The sequence below is a fragment of the Entamoeba dispar genome, genomic scaffold, assembly GCF_000209125.1.
Source record: "Entamoeba dispar SAW760 scf_1105229460713 genomic scaffold, whole genome shotgun sequence".
Taxonomy (NCBI): Eukaryota; Evosea; order Mastigamoebida; family Endamoebidae; genus Entamoeba; species Entamoeba dispar.
Window position 1 is genome coordinate 1 of NW_001854330.1, and position 16334 is coordinate 16334.

The 16334-nt window shown below is 23.2% G+C and overlaps 4 protein-coding genes across 4 annotated transcripts, besides 26 other annotated features; 2 read left to right on the top strand and 2 right to left on the bottom strand.

The window, feature by feature from the left end:
* Positions 1-56: 56 nt before the first annotated feature.
* Positions 57-180: a sequence feature (AT_rich).
* A 62-nt stretch (positions 181-242) lies between these two features.
* Positions 243-825: a repeat region.
* Positions 826-1170: 345 nt separating this feature from the next.
* Positions 1171-1305: a microsatellite.
* Positions 1268-1441: a microsatellite.
* Positions 1371-1551: a microsatellite.
* A 32-nt stretch (positions 1552-1583) lies between these two features.
* Positions 1584-1619: a sequence feature (AT_rich).
* A 20-nt stretch (positions 1620-1639) lies between these two features.
* Positions 1640-1814: a microsatellite.
* Positions 1790-1974: a microsatellite.
* Positions 1841-2019: a microsatellite.
* Positions 1930-2102: a microsatellite.
* A 346-nt stretch (positions 2103-2448) lies between these two features.
* Positions 2449-2571: a microsatellite.
* Positions 2572-2577: 6 nt separating this feature from the next.
* On the bottom strand, positions 2578-4866 carry EDI_013890 (uncharacterized protein; the record flags this gene model as incomplete). Its single annotated transcript, XM_001737608.1, has 3 exons — positions 2578-4677; positions 4724-4776; positions 4824-4866. 3 exons carry the CDS (start codon positions 4864-4866, stop codon positions 2578-2580), a joined length of 2196 nt encoding a protein of 731 aa, XP_001737660.1.
* Positions 3454-3500: a sequence feature (AT_rich).
* Positions 3663-3698: a sequence feature (AT_rich).
* A 1-nt stretch (position 4867) lies between the features above and the next one.
* Positions 4868-4959: a microsatellite.
* A 5-nt stretch (positions 4960-4964) lies between these two features.
* Positions 4965-5034: a sequence feature (AT_rich).
* Positions 5034-12716, bottom strand: EDI_013900 (uncharacterized protein; the record flags this gene model as incomplete). Its single annotated transcript, XM_001737609.1, has 1 exon — positions 5034-12716. The coding sequence occupies one exon, from the start codon at positions 12714-12716 to the stop codon at positions 5034-5036; it is 7683 nt and encodes a 2560-aa protein (XP_001737661.1).
* Positions 6198-6235: a sequence feature (AT_rich).
* Positions 12225-12250: a sequence feature (AT_rich).
* Positions 12410-12437: a sequence feature (AT_rich).
* A 6-nt stretch (positions 12717-12722) lies between the features above and the next one.
* Positions 12723-12892: a sequence feature (AT_rich).
* A 281-nt stretch (positions 12893-13173) lies between these two features.
* On the top strand, positions 13174-15033 carry EDI_013910 (uncharacterized protein; the record flags this gene model as incomplete). Its single annotated transcript, XM_001737610.1, has 1 exon — positions 13174-15033. One exon carries the CDS (start codon positions 13174-13176, stop codon positions 15031-15033), a length of 1860 nt encoding a protein of 619 aa, XP_001737662.1.
* A 14-nt stretch (positions 15034-15047) lies between these two features.
* Positions 15048-15149: a sequence feature (AT_rich).
* A 41-nt stretch (positions 15150-15190) lies between these two features.
* Positions 15191-15787, top strand: EDI_013920 (FK506-binding protein, putative; the record flags this gene model as incomplete). The annotated part of the gene is made up of 1 exon (XM_001737611.1): positions 15191-15787. One exon carries the CDS (start codon positions 15191-15193, stop codon positions 15785-15787), a length of 597 nt encoding a protein of 198 aa, XP_001737663.1.
* Positions 15481-15552: a microsatellite.
* Positions 15601-15771: a microsatellite.
* Positions 15744-15794: a microsatellite.
* A 58-nt stretch (positions 15795-15852) lies between these two features.
* Positions 15853-16052: a sequence feature (AT_rich).
* Positions 16053-16128: 76 nt separating this feature from the next.
* Positions 16129-16161: a sequence feature (AT_rich).
* Positions 16162-16198: 37 nt separating this feature from the next.
* Positions 16199-16262: a sequence feature (AT_rich).
* Between the last annotated feature and the right edge of the window lie 72 nt (positions 16263-16334).

Genomic DNA, 16334 nt, shown 5'->3' on the forward strand with positions numbered 1-16334 from the left:
ACATACATTGAATCAAATATCATTTCTGAATCATTGATATTTCAGAACAATTTACCATAAAATGATATAAAATATAAATGAATATAAATGAATATAGAATGTGTATTTAATTTACTTTTTATTTTTTTTTAGGAGCAAAATAATAAAAATTAATTTATTTTATTGATTAAAAATATTTTACCTCTTTTTCTTTTTGTTATTTTTTATTTAGATTCATTATTTCTTTGCTTATTCTGGTTCCCAAAAGAAAATAATAAATATATAAAAGATAAATTTCAAGAAGAATATATCAATAAATGGAGAAATAAGAAAGTAATGAAATTTTAAAATGATTTGAAGATAAAATGACAAACTAAAATAAAACAATTAAAATATTGAAAAGAATTAATATTATAAGGAATATATTCAAATAAACAAAAAGCAAGAAATAATGGAATAATGAAAGCAATATGGACACATGAACCAAAATATACAATGTGTAATATTTGTAATAAAATATCAACATTAAATCATATCATTCTCATTTGTATAATCACTAAAAAAAATCACAGATGAATAAACATGATAAAATGAATATTTATGGATTTCTTTAAAGATTAAATAAGAAATATATACATATGAAGACAAGAAGAGAAAAAGAAGAAAATATAAAGAAATTAATAATAAGAAAAGAAGAATAGAGATCAAATACTTATGATTTTAAATCAAGAAATATAAATAAAAATGAAATTTCAATAAAAGACCAGACATTTATGTAAGATATTTAAAGAAAAGAGAAGCATTAATCATAGATATGACAATAATAAGAGATAAAAATATAAGTAAATTATTTACAAATAAAATATGTATATGAAATTACAAGAACATATTATAAAAATAGGAAGATTAATAAAAATAATAATCATCCCATTCGTAATAACAATAAGTTAATTGATAAATAAAGAAACAGTCAGATTATTAAGAAGTGAAAGAATTAAAATTGGATGTGAAATAATGATAAAAGATAATTTAATAACAAATATGGAAAATCTTATGAGATACTGAGGTAATCATTCTGGAGAATACAGAGATGTAGAAAAACCAGAATAAGCAGACTCTTTGGAAAATGAATGATGAGAAGAAATTCTCACCTGAACAATAGGTTAAAATTAATAAGCCTTTATTTAATATTTATTACCTCTATTATTTCTTTTTATATACACTCTTTTTATTATTAATATTCTCTATTTTATTCTATTAATATTTGTGATTTCATTATATCTGATTATTATTCATTTCTTTTATTATTATTAATTTAATGTTATTTATGTTCAATTCATTAATTAGATATTGATTTGATTGTGTTGATTCATATATAGTATTTTTAGTTATTTCACTTTTGTTGTTCATGTTCTATTATTTGTTTAAATATTTATGTATTATTTTTGTTTTTTAATTATTTCTAATACCATATAATGTTGAATTATATGAATAATTTTTGTATTTTCTTCTTTTGTATTTATCTTATGATTATTTATTTGTGTTTTTATATCATTCTCTATAATTTATTTTCTATTTTCTTTGATTAATATTGATTTCATCAGTTAATTATATGAATTATATTATTATTATTAATAAATGACTCATTGTTAAATTTAATTTATTATGACTCTTTTTATATATTTATTATGTTTATTTGAATATTTTATTTCATTATTTTTTATAGTTTTTTTTTTCATTCTTTCATCATTTAATATTATTTATTAAAACCATTATTTATTTCATTATGAATATAAGTATTAATAACATCTTTCATTTCTTTTATTATTGTAATTTTAGTTCAATTTATTTGTTTTGAATATTCTTATTATTTTTTTTTTCTTTAACTATTTCTTCTATTTTTGTATTCTATTTTCATATATCTTTATTATTCATTTTATCTTTATCATATCTTTTATTTCTTCTTTTTGTATTTCTTTATCATTTCTTATATTTTCTTCATTTCTTGGTTTACTTTCCATTATTCTATTTCTTTTATTTCTCATTCAACTTTCTTACATATCTTTAACACTTTCTTCTTTTCTCCTTTCTTCTTTTTATATTACAGTACTTCTTTTTATCTTACAATGTTTATTGCTTATATAATATTAATTTCATTTCTGTATAATAATCTTATTTTTTAATTGAATACATTGTTTATTTGATAATATCAAATATCATCATATTCTTTTATCAATACATTTAATATTTATTTCATCTCTTCTATTTCTTAATTTTTCTTAAATACTTTAAGGAAAGTATATCATTTTCCATCATCAATACTCATAAATATCATTTTTTTCATTGGTAAATAATATTTTAATCTTTCTTTCCATATTGACAATCATTATTTAGATAATTATTCAAATATAACTTGTTATAATTAATTTGTTGTGTTTAAATTATAGTAATTTGCTCTGTGCAACCAATAAAGAAAAAGAAATAAAAGAAAGAATTAAATAATAATAAAGAAGATAATAAATAAAAGAAAGAAATAAAAGATTTAAGAAGAAAAAGAATTTTAATAAAAAAGAAAAGAGAGAGAAAAGAAAATTTAAATCAATTAGAAATGATACAAGTATCCCAAGCAGATGGATTACACTCATATTCTTTTTTCATTTTAGTAATATCCATTAATATATCAGTAGAAGAAGGTCTTCCATCTTGTTCTTTAATGATACATTGTTTAATTAAATTAGTTAAAGACAAAGGAGTAGAAGCAGGAATAGTAGGTCTAAGATTTAAAGTAGCTGATTTTAAAATAATTTGAACATCTAATTTAATATCAGGGAATTCTTGATAAGGTCTTTGATATTTTTGATGAATTGTTCTATAAGTCATTTCCCATAAAATAATTCCATAACTAAAAATATCAGATTTATCAGTAAAAGGTTGACTAAAATAAATTTCAGGAGCACAATAAGCATAAGTACCACGTAATTTTTGTAAAGTATTTAAATTATCTGTACTATTAAATCTAGATAAACCAAAATCACATATTTTTAAAATTAAATGTTCTTGACCATTTTCATTTATTTTTGTTTGAACAAGAATATTTAATGATTTTAAATCTCTATGTAAAATATTTTTATTATGAAGATATTCTAATCCTTTAGCTATTTGTTCACTAAAATCAAATAATGTTTCAAATTTCATTTTTAAATCTCCTTTACTTAATACATCATATAAACTTCCTTTATCACAATATTCCATAACCATCATCATTTTTTGATGTTCATCTTGAAAAACTCCATAAAATTTTACTATATTTTTATGATCTAATTTACTTAAAACTCCAAATTCATGTTGAAATTCTTCAACTTCTTTTAATGATCCTGCTTTTAATGTTTTAACTGCAACATCTATTTTTCCTTCTAAAATTCCTTTAAATACTTTTCCTGATGTTCCTGTTCCAATTAATTCTGTATATTCTACTTTATATAAAAATTTAGAACTTGATATTATATTATTTATTAATTTTTCTCTTTCTTTTTCTTCTGATTCAATTTGTATTGTTTTATCACTTAATTTTGCTGGATCAATATCTTCTATTTTTTTAAATTCTTTCATTAATTCTCTTTGTCTTCCAATTGTTTTAATTCCTATTTTATCTAATTGTTTTGCTGTTATTTCTTTTAATTTCCATTTAAATAATCTATTATGAATAAATTTTTTAATTTCTTGTGTATCAACATTAATTCCTTTTAAATATTCAATAACTTCTTTAAAATATTTTACTGTATTTTGAAATGATTGATTTTTTGATTTACTAACAATAGATAATGGTGTTTCTCCTTTTTCATTTTTAATTTCTAATGATGCATTATTTTCTAATAATATTGAAATAAGATCTGTTCTTTCCATATACATTGCATAATGCATTGCTGTTGATCCATTTTTTGTTCTTGCATCAACTTCTGCTCCTGCTTTTAATAATAATTCTACTAAAATTAATCTAATACATTTATTAAATACTGCTTTATGTAATGGTGTTTCTCCAATTTTATTTTTTGCATTCATATTAGCTGATCTTTGTTGAAATAATGAAAATGCTTCTTCACAATTTGGATTTGAAAAATTTAAACAAAAATAATGAAGTGGTGTATTATCATCTTTATTTTTAACATTAACATCAATTCTTGGATCTTTTAATAATGTTAATAAAATATGTTCATTCGTTGATTTCATCGTTGCAATATGTAATGCTGTATTTTTCTCTTCTTTATCACACATATTTACATCTATTTTTGGTAATTCTAATGCTGACATAATTAACATTAAATCAGAATTATTTGTAGCAATTATTAATGCCCCTGCTTTCTTTAAAATAGCTTTATCTGCTTTACTATCTCTTTGTTGAAACAAAAACATTGATATTTTAAATATTGGTTTTTGTTCATCATCTTTATTAACTTCATTTTCAAATTCTAATTCTTTAACATGATTAGTATTATATGGTAATAATTCTGTCATTGAAATACTACATCTATAATGTTTTGCTGGTTGTTTCTTTTCTGCATCAGTAAATAAAAATTGAATTTCATGTTCTCCCATTGGAATTTTTCCTATTTCAATCTTATTATTTGGTGTCCCTGGAATAGGATTATCTTTTCTGTTTATTTTAATTTTCTTCTTTTCTTTTTCTACTGAAATAACCAACTACTTTGTTATTCTTCTTCTTTCTTTCTTTTCTTATTTCACAAACTGTAGCTTCTCCACTTGTATTTTCTCTAACAAATAAATGCTGTCCTTCAAGAACTATTCTTTAAATCTTTCTTTTTCTTTTCTATTTATTATAAACAAACCTTCTATTCTCAATAAATTCGTTTCTGATCCTCCTTTACTCATATTTTATTTATTTATCTTTAATAGTTTGACTTTTTTTTTTTCTTTCTCCTATCTTTCTATATTTTATTATTCTTTTTACTATTCTTTTTTTTTATATGAAAAAAAGATATTTAAAAATTTTATGATTTTATACCAAAAAAAAAGTAAAAAATAAAAATAATAAAAAATCAGTCAATTGAAGGATATTGTAACACTTTTAATGTTCTAAAGAACATATTAATTTCTTCTGTATTTTTTGAATGTGATTCAATATAAGGTTGAATATAAGTTTCGTAAGTAGTTTGCATAATATTAATCATTTGTAATGGACGTTCAAGGGCATTTGCATTAAGTACTTTTTCTAAAGAAATTCTTATGAATAAACTATTTATTTCATCATTTGATTTAAGTGAATCTGAATGAGTTTTTGATGTTCCTTGAAGTTCTTTAACACGTTCTTCTAATTCACCTAACAGCGTTATTGCAGGAGAGAATAAACCCATTCTTCTATGATATCTTGCATATTCAATTTGATTTAAGATATCTAATTTTTCAAATTTAAGGACTATAGCATTAATTGAAGGAACAGAATTCTTTTTATTAGCCAAACTTTGAAATGTTTTTTTATGATGGTCAATAGCATATTTTCTAACTATGTATAAGTCTTTAGTATTAGATTCAAGTGTAAATAAATTAGAATAACTTGACACTTTATCAAAAGTATCTGAAGTATCAGTGACAATACAATAGACATACATAAAATATTGAATTTCAATAAATTCTCTTAAAATAATTGCTATTTGACATATTTCATTTAATACAGACCATTCATTTAAATCACCCCATTTAATTTTATTTTCAAATGACTCAACTAATTTAAGAAGGTCTTTAGAAAATTCAGCGTTAAGCCCAGATCTATCAGCTCTTTCAGGAGTTAATTTGTTACATAATAAATGAATGTATTGTAAACAATCATCACCATTGATATAATCTTTTTCTCCTCCCATTTTTCTAAATGAACAAACGGCTAATAAATCATTTACCCTTCTCTTTTCTTCTTTGTTTTTACAAATTTTAATTGCAATTTCTCCATATCTTTTTAATGGATCAATCAAATTTAACATAAGTGCTAAATCAATTTTTAATTCACTTGCAAATCCAATTTCTGGATCTTTATTTTTTTGCATTTCTATTAAAATATCATTCATAATATTATGAAGTGATTCAGCACGATGTGGGAATTGTTCCATGCATTGTTTTAATCTTTCATTTTTTATTAAAGGTGCTAATAAATGATATTTTTCAATAGGGTTTTTAATAATAAATGTATATAATTGTGAAAGCAACTCTGGTTTATTATATTTAATAAAGTTTTCTTTTAAATATTTAACTGATTTACCATAAATTTTAATAAGACTTGGATCCCATAATGTTAAATTACCAATATCAATATTGTTTTCACAAATAACTTGAATCAAAACATGTTCCCCAAATTCTTTTCTTTCTTTATAAATTCTAGCGATATTATTTTCTGTTTCTTTTCCTTGAATATGAATTAAAGTAGAAATTAATGAAATAAATATATTTTCTGCTAATTTTTGATTTACTAATACTAATTCACTTAGTATATTATCAGGACTTAATTTTCTAATAAAAATACTAACTAATACACCAACCCATTTTTCTGTAAATTGATTGTTTGGTACTGATTTTTTTACAATTTCTGATAATAATGATTCAGGAGTTGTTTGGGTTAATTTAGATACAAATTTATCTATATATTTACTATTTGTACTTTTATTTTCCATACCACATGTTCTAATAGTTATATTTTCATCTTCTTTTAACATGTATTCTAAAAATTCAACTCTTTGACTTTCTACAACTGGACGTTTGGGTTTAGTAAAATAATTCCCCATATTTTTTAATAAAGACTCTTGTTCAATCCTTCTTCCACTTTTCAACATTGAAATAAATTCATTAACTAGTTGACCTTCACCACTAAGTTGTGTTTTAATTGAAGCTAAAGTTTCAAATAGATCAGTTCCTAATACCCAAATATAATTATCTTGCCCTTCTCTATCTACTTGATTCCAAATATCTAATATATCTTTTAATTTTTCACAAACAGGTTTTTGTGCCATTAAAGGTGATTCATTTGCTTCTTTTAATATTTTTTTAAACTCATCACCCATTTTTGCTTTAAATCCATTTATATAATCAATTTTCTTTTTTATTACATATTCTTTAACACAACTAAAACATCTTTTTGGAATTAATATTTCATTCAATATCTTTTGCATCTCTCCATGTTTTTTTGGATCAGTTAAATAACCACTCACCAATGGAACATATTGCTCTACTTCTTTTTCAGGTTCATTTTGTATACCATCAAAAACAATTTTAAAACCATCATATAATACTGGTGGTGTTGCTTTTGCAGAAGCAACTAAGAAATCTCTAAGCATTGAAATTTCTCTTGGACCACTAATTTTTGTTAATTCATCATAAGTTAAAATTGGTTCTTTGCTTTCACTTCCCCAAATTGTAAGTATTGATTCAATATTTTCAGACAATCTTTTAATTGCATTTTTTACTTGGTTTTGTGATTTATTTTTTGCTTGTGCTAATGAAAGTGCTTGTTCTTTAAAATTATTGACAACAACAGTTTTACATAATGGAAATAATGATTCATTGTCATTATTTTGTTGAAGACATTGTTTTAATATATTAACTAATACTGGTGCTTCGCTCAGTGGTTTTAACCCTTCTTTTTTTACTCTAAATCTTTCCCAATTAACTATTAATTCACTTAAATCAATACATTTAATAAGTTCTCTTTTAGTTCCAAAGTGTTGAATTGATCTAAGTATTGTTGGAACAAACAATTTACGTTGTTTGTAAAATACAAAGAAATATTTAACTGGAAATGTAAATGGAAGTAAATTTTCTTGATATGGTGAATTAATATGTCTTAAAATAATTTTACAAATATTTTGATGTTCTTGAAGTGAAGATTCAAACAAATGTTGAATTGTTTCAACTTCAATATTTCCAATACTAATAGAATTGAAATAAATTTCATTGATTGGTAAGGTTAATAAATCTTCTAAAATTGATTCTAATGAAATTCCACAAGTTGGAGTAAATACTAATAATTGTGCATGTAATTTTAAACAGGCATTGTGTAATGATGTTGGTGGATTTGATTTTTCTAATACAATGTTTCTTAATGAATCTAATAATTCTGGATAATTTTGAATAGTTTCAATAATAACATGTAATTGAGTTCCTTGTACTTCATCAAATAATGTTACATTATTATTATTTGGTATAACTGATAACATTTTTTTTAATTCATCAAGAACATTTCCTGTAAATTCTTTATGGTGAACTCTAATTAATGGAACAATAACATACTGAAGCGCATAAACTAATAATCTCCATTTACCATCTACAGCTTCATTAATTGCTCTCATTGTTAACAATAAATTTTTTACATCATTTGGAAAGTTCATAATAAAATAAAGCATTACAAAATGATATTTTTCTTGTTCACCTGTTTCTAATGTTGATAAAACTTGTCTTATTAATTCTGCATCATTTGTTTGATATTTCATAATATGAAGTAATAATTTGGTATATAACTTAGCATCAACGTCATTCATTTTAGATGTTGAGTATGAAAGAGAAATAATGGCATTACTCATTTCTTCTGTGAATTGACGTTGTTTAGAATATTTAACTAAAAATGATAAAAGAATAATTGGTCCTTGTTCTTTTTTCCACAATGAATCACTGTTATTTAATAATGGTTGAAATAAATAATCAAATAATTGTAAATCAGGAATTGATGCTAATAACTCAAGTAATGTTTTTGTATTTTTTTCATCACTTAAAATTGCAGAAACTGTTTGTTGTGGATCAATATTTAATACTCTTTTTAATGATGGAATAGATGATAATAAGTGTTCGTATTCTCCCAATTCTTTTAACTCATTTAAAACTGATGAAATTCCTTCTATTGAATATTTAAATTGAATAAATCCATTTAATTTATTTAAGAAAGAATGAATATTTTGTTTTTTATTCATTTCTGTTTTTAGTATATCCATTTCAGTAACTAAATGTTGTATTGTTTGTTGTTTAATTGTTTCATTTGTATGATTTAATAAGAAATCAAATAATTCAACATGTTGCCATACAGTACAGTTATTTTCATTAATATTCTCAATTAACTTTTCAATTAACTTTTCAATAATTTCTTTATCATTCTCCAATGATTTAATACAAACATTACAAAAATATGAAGCAATTTCATTGTCTTTACTTTTCATTGATTGAATAACAAATTTATAATAATCTTCTTTATTACAACAACTTTGAAATAGTAAATCAACTTTAATAATGTATTGTCTTGGTATTTTAACTGAATATAATTGATGTACCTTTTCTTTATATAATGAATTATCTTTATATGTTGACATTAAAAAATATAATGTTTGAATTTGGTATTTAATTATTTCATTATAATTTGGATTTTTTGGATCAATATTAAATAATAACAATAAGCTTGTTTCTGGATGTCCTATATTTGATTTAAAGAATTCTATAATATATTTTATTCCATGTGGACTATTTGATTGAACAACCGTTGAAAATAAATCATGTAACCATCTTGGTAAAGAATCATCAATTGTTTGAATAATAGAATCTAATGATGTTGGACTTAATAATACATCTAATATTCTCGTAATAGTTCCATTATGATATTCTCTTTGAGTAACATCAAATAAATAACGTACAGTTATATGACTATCAATAGATAACCAATCACTATATTTTAATGAATATTTATGAATAAACTCCAATGCATGAAGATCAAATCCAAGAGTTTGTTCATGTCTTGAAATTAATGAAATTAAATAAGAGATAGACTCTCTATTATTTTCTATTCCTCCATTTTCTGAAATCATTTGAATAAAATCATTACAAACAATAGTAAATCCCTCTTCATTTTTTCCAGCAATTTCAAAATAATGAATAAATCCTTCTACGTACTTCATCATATCATATTTAATTATATCTCTAATTTCTTTTAAATGGATACCATTAAGTTTTTCTTCATAACTTTGTTTTTCTAAAGTAATAAAATACATTGATATTAAATATGGATGACATTGTTGTTTAATAGCTTGTTTTAGAATAGGATACATTCCACATATTTTTTCTGGTTCTTTTTCTAATTTATTAATGTAATCTTCGTAATAAGGTTCTAAATCAAATGTAATTGTTATTTTATCCAATTGAATTGTAAATTGAATTTCTATTGGTTCTTTTTTTGGTGTATCACTTGGTAAAACTTCTAAAGCTGCTAATGAAGATATGAGAGCTGATTTAAAAGGTTCATCAACACAAAAAATCGATTGTTTAGGATTAATATTTTCATGTGTAGGAAAATCAGATAATTGTTTTGGAGGATTAGAAAGAATAGTTGCTAATGTTTTTTTAAGTAAATCAACAGATGGAATGTATTTATAAAGTAATGATGGTGGACATACAGTAGAAATAACTGATAAATATCTATAAGCAGCTGAACGTAAACTTTCTGGAGCTTTTTTAAGACAAATAATAGAAGAAGCGATTGGAAGTGAAATGAACATTAAAGAAACTAATTTGTCTGCAGGTAAAGGTAAACGTAAACAAGACTCTGCAATTTTTAATAATGGAGATGGTAAATGAATTAATTCATTTAAATCAGTTAATGAAGAAATATATTCAGATAAATAAAAGAATGGAACTTCACAATTTGGATTATTCATATAAATTTTTGTAAAAAGTTCTGCATTTTGTTCATTTAATGAAGAAACAATTTCTAAAGAATATAGAGAATATAAACCATCTAAAATAATAACATATGGTTCAACTTCTATTTGACTATCAATAGTAAGATATTGAACAATTTTTTTAAAACATTTTCCGACAATAAAAACAAATGTTTGTTGATACTCAGCAATAGAGAAATTAGAAATAGTATTTTTTTCTTTAAATAATGGATCAATATATGATTTAATTTTATAACATACTTTTTTAAAAAGAATTGCAATATCTCCAATATTTTTTCCTTTTTCAATATATTCATAAAATGTTGTAAATGTTTCTTCTGTAACATATTTATCAAAAAACAATAAGAAATCATCATATATTGATAATATTTTATTTGTTTCATTTGATTTAGTTTCAAATGCACGTTTTAATAAATATCTAACACTTTTTTTAACAATATAAATTTGTTTAATACTATCAGGTTTATTATTTGATTGAATTTTTGATAATATTCTTTTCATTGTATCAGTTAGTGAAGGAATATTAAGTCCTAATTTATTATATGTTTGTTTTTCATCATCACTATTACACATAATTGTATAATGAACACATTGTTTAAAAAATTCATATATTAATTGATCCATTAAACCATCTTCATTTTGAAATGTTTCTGTTACAGTAAGTAACATATCAACCATTGGTTTTAAAAATTCAAATGCATTTTCAATAATTCTTGGTGTATTTCTCGATGTTGTATTCCAAAAGAAATGTTTAATATTTTCTGATGGATTAGGAAGGAATATAATAAGTTTAGTAATAACGGTAAAATGTCTCATTAATAATGTAAATTGTTTAATTGTAAAAGCTGATTGTCTTTTAACTTCTGAAGAAACATTTTTATTAGGACAAATATTATCAAATACTTGTTTAATAAATTTAATTGCATGAATCATATTATGAATACCTAATCTATGTGATGTTATTATTCTCCATGAAACATTAAATAAATTAATAATTGCACTAGTTGTAAGTGCTTTTGGATATGACTTAGCAATCATTTCCAATACTTTATTAAATACAACTAATAATCTTGAATTAGGTTGAATGTCAATATTTTTTAATGACTCTTCTGCTTTTTCTAATATTGAACCAATTTCAATAAGTGTATTTACTCCATCTTGAAATAAATCTCTTGGAAGAGTAAATGAATCATTTGCTAAACAAAGAAATCTTTGATGAACACTACTAACCATTTCTGAACGACTTTCATTTTTTGAATTTGCTCTAATATAAATCAATGCAAATTTACAAAACGCTTGATATAACTGAATAAGAATTTTAAAATTATTTGTTGAAAGAAGAAGAAGTGGATTTTTAAAGACCAACACAGTTGATTCAATAACATCTGAAAATGTTTGCAATAATGAAGGATTTTGATCTACAATAGTACAAATAAGTTTTGACATTTCAAATAGTACATCTGCTTTATATGGATATAAAACCATACGATAAAATGTTTCTTGATTTGGAATATTATTAATTTCTTTACCAACATAATTATTTAATTTATTAATAATAAGTGTTGTTAATGTTTTTTCAATATCTAATGTTTTAATTTGTTCTGGAAAAAGTGATACAATTTCATTAATAAGTGAAACAGTTACTAACTCTACTCTTTCTTTTCCACATTCAAACATATGAGTTGCAATTGTTATAATTTTATCTAACCTATCTTTAGATAATATTTTATATAAGAAATTAAATAACTTTTCTACACAATTATTTCTCCAATGTTGATCTTTTAATGGACATTCTTCAAAAAATAAAATTCCATTAAATATATATGGATAAATAGATTTGGCAAATTCAGCTGGTATCTCATTTTCTGTATAAAATACCATTTCTAGTTTATCAATTATTAATGAAACTTTATCCATTTGGATTTCATTCTTTTTTATTTCTTCTGGTGTTTTTCCTGTAAAGTTTTCTTTAGTAATTGTTTCAAGAATTTCACTTTGTAGTTGCCTTAATGATTGTGGAATCATTTCTACTTTTTTTAGTTTTTTTTTAATAGAAAAAACACAAAAATATTTATTAAAAATAATGTTTTTTTTTTTAATTTTTATTATTCATTTTAAAAAACGATAACAATAACTCTTTTTATAATAACAATATATTTCTCATTGTTTTTTTTGTATTTTATAACTTTTTTTTAAATTATCCCATTTTTTTAAATGAAATAGAAGATAGATTATGCTAGTTTTATTATTTTGAACTTCTCTTATCTATAACTATTCTTTTTTTTGACTATTCTAATACAATAACGTATGTTCTTATAATCTAGTAAAAAGAAGAAAAAAGAATTCAAAATAGTTTTACGTTAATGAAGTCAATTAAAAGGATATGTCCTGACAAAAAAATTAAATCATCAAAAACAAAAAAGAGTTACTTGTAAAAATAATAAGAAAAGTTATAATGAACTTAGAATGAGTCATATCGTCCATGCAAGAGACTAAAGATGTAAAAACTCCTAAAGGATTAACAAAAGATAAACAAAGAGTCCGTTATAAAGAGTACCAATGTACATACCCTGGATGTAACGAAGGATTAAAAACTAAATATAATTGTATTTCACATATTTGGGATATTCATTTAAGATATCTTAATGGATCAAAAGAGTCATTTAAATCAATTGAAAATAAAGAAGAAATTAAAAAATTGTGTATTCCTTTTCTTAAGTATATTACAAATGCAGAAACTGAAAGAAAAAGAAGGCCTTATGACATGGGTGATTTAACTAATGGAGATATTGCAGAACAACAAACAATGATTACTCCAACCCCTTCAGTTATTCCACAATTTGTTATTAATAATAATATTACTCCTCCTCAAAGCATTTCACCTCAAACATTAAGTGGTATTTCACCAGATTTTATTATGACAACAAGTCCAAATCAAATATTAAAAAGTGATCCAACTTCTCAACAAAATTCAAGTTCAATGGAAAGTAATAGAACAATGACTATGTATACTACAAATCCAATTGGAGCAGATGAAATCAATTATATTTTAACTCCTGAAATGCAACAACAAATTCAAACTGCACAAACAATAAATCCAAATATTAATCAAACGACTCAAATTCCACAACAAATTAGTTTAAATCCGATTGCTTATCAATTATTAACAAATAATGAAGAATTCATTAGAGTTTATATGATTAATCAAAATATTAAACGTCTTCATGTTGCTGGTGAAGTATTTGCTGAAAATGGATTTTTACAACGTTCAGATAGAAGAAGTAAAAAAGATGTTAAGAAAATTTCTGATGCACTTAATACTATATTAATGGTTACTGGTAAGTCATATAAATATTTGAATGATGATAAAACTCGATTTGGTTTTATTGCACAAGAATTAAAAGAAGTCATTCCTGAGGCTGTTAGAGAAGATGAAGATGGATCACTATCTATTGACCCATTAGCTTTATTACCATTTATTGTTGAATCATTAAAACAACTTGCATTTCAATTAAATAATCTTGAACATAAAACAGTAAATAGTAAACAATTTTGTAACAATGTTAACCATACTTTAGATGTTATTAACCAAGTGAAAAACAAAAAAGAATCAAATATCTCTTTAGGTCCAACTGAGTTTGTATTTCCAACAGCAATGTTCTTTACTATTACTTCATTTTATATATCGTTAGATGGAAGATTCCCATTTATATGGGCATATTCTGCATTATTAGCAACTTGTTATTGGATTTCAAATAGACTATGTTCAAATGGAAGCTGGAATGATATTTCAGTTAGTCTTAATTTTGCATTAATAAACCTTGGACTAGTGTCTGTAGCAGTAACTTTTCTTATGGGTTCTGCACTTCAAATATTCCTTGGTGTATATATTTGTGTAATGTTATTTGTTTGGGGTGGAAGCCAAACTATTAAAGCTTCATTTGTAAACTTTTTTATTGTATCATTTGCACTCTCATGTATTGCATGTTGGATTGTATTTATTTACCAACCAACATTTAAACCAAAAGTATCTACATTAATGCAAAGAAGTCCAGACCTTCCTGACTATGTTCAATTTACAGATCCTAAACAAGTACAATTCCAATTAACATCAGAAGTTCCTTGGAATTGTTTAGATCCTCATCTAGTTGCTAAAGGAAGAAGAATGCAATTTAAACGAGGAGATACTCCTTTGATTACCTATGCTGAAAATGCTGAAGAGGCAAGGGGGGATAAAGTTCAAGTTAAACTTTCATGTTCATCAATAGAGTACCAGTGCGATGAATTTAACGTTGCACAAGATCACCAAAATGTATGTCTATTTGTAGAAGACAATGACTAAAACGAATCAAAACGAATTAAATAATATATATTTCAAGTCATTAATTTACATTATTTTCTAATGCTAAATAAAATAGTTTTAATTTTATAATAAGTCATAAAATAGTTATATAAAAACCCTTGAAATAAAACTTAAAAATACATTTCAATTTTAGGTTATGGAATCATTTGTTGTAACTAAAACAGGACATCACATGGATATTCCCGATGGTTCATATGTTAAGTTATTAAATTTCGCTTATAAAGGAAATAAACCATCAAGTGTTGTTTTAAAAGTTTATAATGAAAAAGAAGAGGAATTAAGAGCCATCTTATGTACACTTACTCCAGAAAATCCTCAATATTTTGCTGAGATTATTGTAGCAGGTCCATCTGCTGATTTTGAATTAATTGGGGATGATGAAATTACTGTTTATATGGATATTGACTTTGATGATATAACAAAGTTTGAAGATGATGATGACGATGATATGACATTTAGTGATATGGAAGATAGTGATGATGAAGAGGAAGAAGAAGAACCTCCAAAGAAAGAAGCTCTTAAAAAAGAGGAAAAGAAACCTCAACCACCAAAACAAGAAAAGAAGTCCCAACCAAAGAAAGAAGTTAAACAACAACCAAAGAAGGAAATTAAACAACAACCAAAAAAAGAAATTAAACAACAACCAAAAAAAGAAAGTAAGCCTCAACCACCAAAGAAACAATTCCAAGAAAATGAAAATAAAAAGAAGAATAAAAAACATGGAAAAAAATAACACTAAATCTGAATGACAATTGACTCAATTTTTTTCTGTTAAATTTTTTTTGTACAATTATGAAGAAATATTTAAATAACAAAAAGTTTAGTAAGAATATAAAAAACAAACAATGAATTATTTTATAAAAATATATTTAACTAATATAAAATTCTTATTTATAATTATTAAAAATAATTTTTTGACTGATTTTTATACAATTAAATAATAATAAACTGAACAAAAATATTTAGAAATATTATTTTGTATATAAGTTATATTATTTCTAAAGAACATTAAATAATGATTAGAAAAAGAATGATATAAATATCTAAAAAGAAGTGTTCTTAGATATCTATCACAAAAAAAAATATTATTTTCATAAATTTAATATTCAACAATAACAGTACTGTTGTTTTGAAATAAATCAACTATTTATTATTTTTAATATTATAATGAAGAATTTAGTAAAATTTATTATAATAAAGTTATAAAAGAGTATGATGTAATACTATAATAATAGAAAAAAACAAGTATTAAGAATAGGGACCGTCATAGTATTTTAATG